This window comes from Crocuta crocuta, unplaced genomic scaffold (assembly GCF_008692635.1).
Source record: "Crocuta crocuta isolate KB4526 unplaced genomic scaffold, BGI_CrCroc_1.0 scaffold139, whole genome shotgun sequence".
Taxonomy (NCBI): Eukaryota; Metazoa; Chordata; class Mammalia; order Carnivora; family Hyaenidae; genus Crocuta; species Crocuta crocuta.
The window spans coordinates 10,584,832-10,588,149 of record NW_027533258.1 but is presented as its reverse complement, the minus strand read 5'-3'; the positions used below and the strand labels follow the sequence as shown (position 1 = coordinate 10,588,149).

Here is a 3,318-nt window from a genome sequence, read left to right as displayed (position 1 = left end):
GTGTCTGTGTTAATCCAGAGCAACGGAACTCATGGCCGTGACAAGGTTCACCTGTCAGAAAACAGCTCCTCAGCGCGTGAAAGTAAAACAGACGGAGAATGTGAACCTGACTTCTACGCGCCCTGGGAAGCCAGAACCTCACGCGACGCACTTTACCGCAGGGTCAGCTTTGCGTTGTCTCTCTTCCCTCTGCGGTGGCGCTGGCCAGGGGGACTTTGTGCGGTGATGTACACGGTCCTAACCCCTGGCACGAGTGGCCACCAAGCACTTCCCAGAACAGCGTGTGACAGATGGCGGATGCGCCGCAAATCTTTAAATCAGCGACCACATCTTTGCAGTGAGCCATTTATGCAAGAATGGTTCCCATTTCCCAGCTGGGACCACTGAGGCCCAGAGAAGTGATGTGACTTGGCGAGGTCAGCTGGGCGATGACAAGCGCAGGATCTGGGCCCAGCTCCGCCTGCCCTCAAGCCTGTACCCTTAGCGGTTCGCACAGGGGCTCCCGGGCCCCTCGTCGCCTCCGGGCGCCTCTCCGTGCTCCCAGGCTCTCCGGGCGTCCCGGTGTGGCCCGGCCCCGCCGTCTTCTTCCCGGGTGACAGGGCTCCCGAAACTCGGGTGCAGTGGGGATGGGGCCGCAGGAGGGGCCAGGAGGCAGGTGGGGTGCAGGGGCAGGGCCCCAGGGCCCCGTGCGGGCGGGAAGGGGGCCTCCGTTGGGCCCAGGAAGAGCCGGGCACCTTGTCTAGACGAGGCGTTTATTTATGAAATGCTCACTGAACGGATACAAAGCTAGTGTCTGTCCACAGGCAGGGGAGGGAGTAGTGTGCACCCCACACCCCCCTGCCCTGCCCACCGCAGGGGCGAAGCCAGGAGGGCCTTCATCCTTCCCTCCACCTTGGAAGTGATGGCGGGGAGGGGGCGAGGGGCGGGGCACAGGGGAGGGAGGTGGAGGGCAGGGCCTGCTCCCCGCCCCCAGGGAGGCTCCCCCGGGCGCATGCGCAGGGGCTGGCCTCTCTCCTGGAACAGTGGTCTGAACCTCTCCGGGAAGCCCCCCACCCCCTACCCCAGGGGCAGCGTGTTCCCTTCAGCTGCCTCGCAAGGAAGGGTCTCTGTGGCTTCTCTAGTCGTCTCCGGCTGCGCATGCCCGGGTCTCGGGGGGCACTGCCCTCCGGCCTGAGGGCTGCGGGGGGGCCCAGCTCGGCGGAGCCCCGCGGCGGGGAGGCTGCCCGGGCTGCAGCCTCCGTCCACACTTCCAGGGGCACCATGCCCTCCTTGCTCCCCAGGGGGGGCAGCAAGGACTCATCCTCCAGGAACTTGAGGGGAAAGTGGACCAGGTGGCCCTGGACCTGCGTGAGCTCAGACCTGGCCAGCGGCGGGCTGACCGTGGCCAGCGGCTCCACGGCCACGTACTCCCGGAGCGCCCTCAGAGAGCGCGTGGCGTTGGACGGCAGGCAGCGGAAGATCTGTGGGTGGCAGACNGCCGAGAGCCTGCTCCCCCCCCCACAGCCCCCTCACTGACCCTGCATCCCGCGATGTGCCCCCCACGCCTTAGTCTCCCCTTCTGAGAACGCCCCGCGGTGGGCTCTCTCCGGCCCGCCCCGCAGGGGACAGCGCGTGGGTTCCCGCCCAGCCAGCCCCGCTCGGCGCCCACCTGCTCGTAGATATTGGCATTGCTTTCGGCCGTGTCCTGCCACAGCTGGAAGAAGTCATCACACACGGGGTCTCGGAGGTCCAGGTCAGGCCGGGCATGTGCCCCGAGAATCACACTGTGGGACGGAAGGGTCGCCACTCAGAGAGCCTTGCAGGGGCGCCTGGGTGGCCCAATCAGGTAAACAACCGGCTTCGGCTCAGGTCATGATCTCATGGTTCGTGGGTTCGAGCCCCACGTAGGGCTCTGTGCTGACAGCTCAGAGCTGGAGCCTGGTTCAGATTCTGTGTCTCCCTCTCTCTCTGCCCCCCTCCCTGCTCACACTCAGTCTCTTTCTCTCAAAAATAAGCAAACATTTAAAAAATGAATAAATAAACCCAATCTTAAACAGTGAAACAAGGGCAAATGAGTCCAACAGAGCTTTACTTCGTCTCTTCTTTGGCCACGACTTTTGATGCTTTAAGAAAAATACCAAGTTATTTTTAAAATATCTGTTTCTCAGGGCGCCTGGGTGGCTCAGTGGGTTAAGTGTCCGACTTCACCTCAGGTCATGATCTCGCAGTTCAGGAGTTCGAGCCCCGCGCCGGACTCCGTACTGACAGCCTGCTTCGGATTTCTTTAATTTATTACCCGTTTCTCATGTTTTTGCTATCCCTACTCTTCTGGATTGGGAAACCCTCACACCTGCCCCAGAGGCAGACCAACCTCCTCCCACCTTCCAACTCCCCGCCACACCCAGGAGCACCCCACCCCGGCTCTACCTGAAGCAATGCTTCCGTAAACTCAAGGCAAACCTGCCCGCCTCATATTCCCCACCGTCCATGAGGGATGGCTCCGTCTCTGTGTCCTCGATCAGCACAGCCAGCTCACTGTCGCGCTTCCCCAGCAAGCTTCGGTCATTGATGTTGGCGGANTCCATCACCCTCCCCCCCCCTGCTGGGCCCTGCTCCACCTCTCCCCACCCTCCTGGCACTGCCAGGGACCCAGACCCAGGCCTGACCGATGATGACCGTCCGGTCATCCGCGATGAGCATCTTGCTGTGGATGTAGATGAGCTCTGAGACCGGGTGCCCGCCCAGCTCTCCGTGTGTGCGAAGCCCGCAGATGGATATATAGTCCCGCCAGGCTGTCCCCACTGTGAGAAAGAGGGGGTGGGTGTGTAAGGAGTGTGCTCTCATGTGCAGATGGACTTGTCCCTGCTTCAAAGTCTATGCGCGTCTCCCTGCAGTAAAAGTGCCCGTGGTCTCAGACATGTAGCCCCCAAAACACGCCAGAATGACCGGGCCTCCGGCCCCCTGGCCCCGAGCACTCACTGGCTGCTTTGAGGCGATGTAGGATCGAATATTCCCCACGGCACAGGGTCCTAGGGGAAGAGAGCCATTGAGGGAGGTGTAGTCTGGGGGAGGGGTGGGGGGTGGCAGGAGAGAGGTGGACCTCAGAAGTCCAGGAGGAAGGGCTGGGGACAGTCAGGGCCGGGGTCTCTCTGCAGAGAGGGCAGAGCCTGGCTGGGGGTTGGGGGGGGCGGGCACATCACCTGTAAGTAAAGTGCAGAATGGCCTGGATGGAGTTACCACCGCCTGTAGTGATGTCGCCTTCAAAGCCCGGCAGCAGGGGTAAAAGCACGTAGACTCGGAAACACTGCCCCAGTCTGGGAAGGGGGCGGAGTCAGGGGC

General features: G+C 62.4%; 1 protein-coding gene across 1 annotated transcript in view; it reads right to left on the bottom strand.

Moving 5' to 3' along the window:
* Window positions 1–745: 745 nt before the first annotated feature.
* PLD2 (phospholipase D2) overlaps window positions 746–3,318 on the bottom strand; it is a 10,553-nt gene continuing 7,980 nt past the window's right edge. The window contains 6 exon segments of the mRNA XM_077746784.1: window positions 746–1,460; window positions 1,649–1,763; window positions 2,407–2,578; window positions 2,646–2,780; window positions 2,959–3,008; window positions 3,180–3,293. Coding sequence (XP_077602910.1) covers window positions 876–1,460; window positions 1,649–1,763; window positions 2,407–2,578; window positions 2,646–2,780; window positions 2,959–3,008; window positions 3,180–3,293 — 1,171 coding nt within the window. The 3' untranslated portion in view covers window positions 746–875.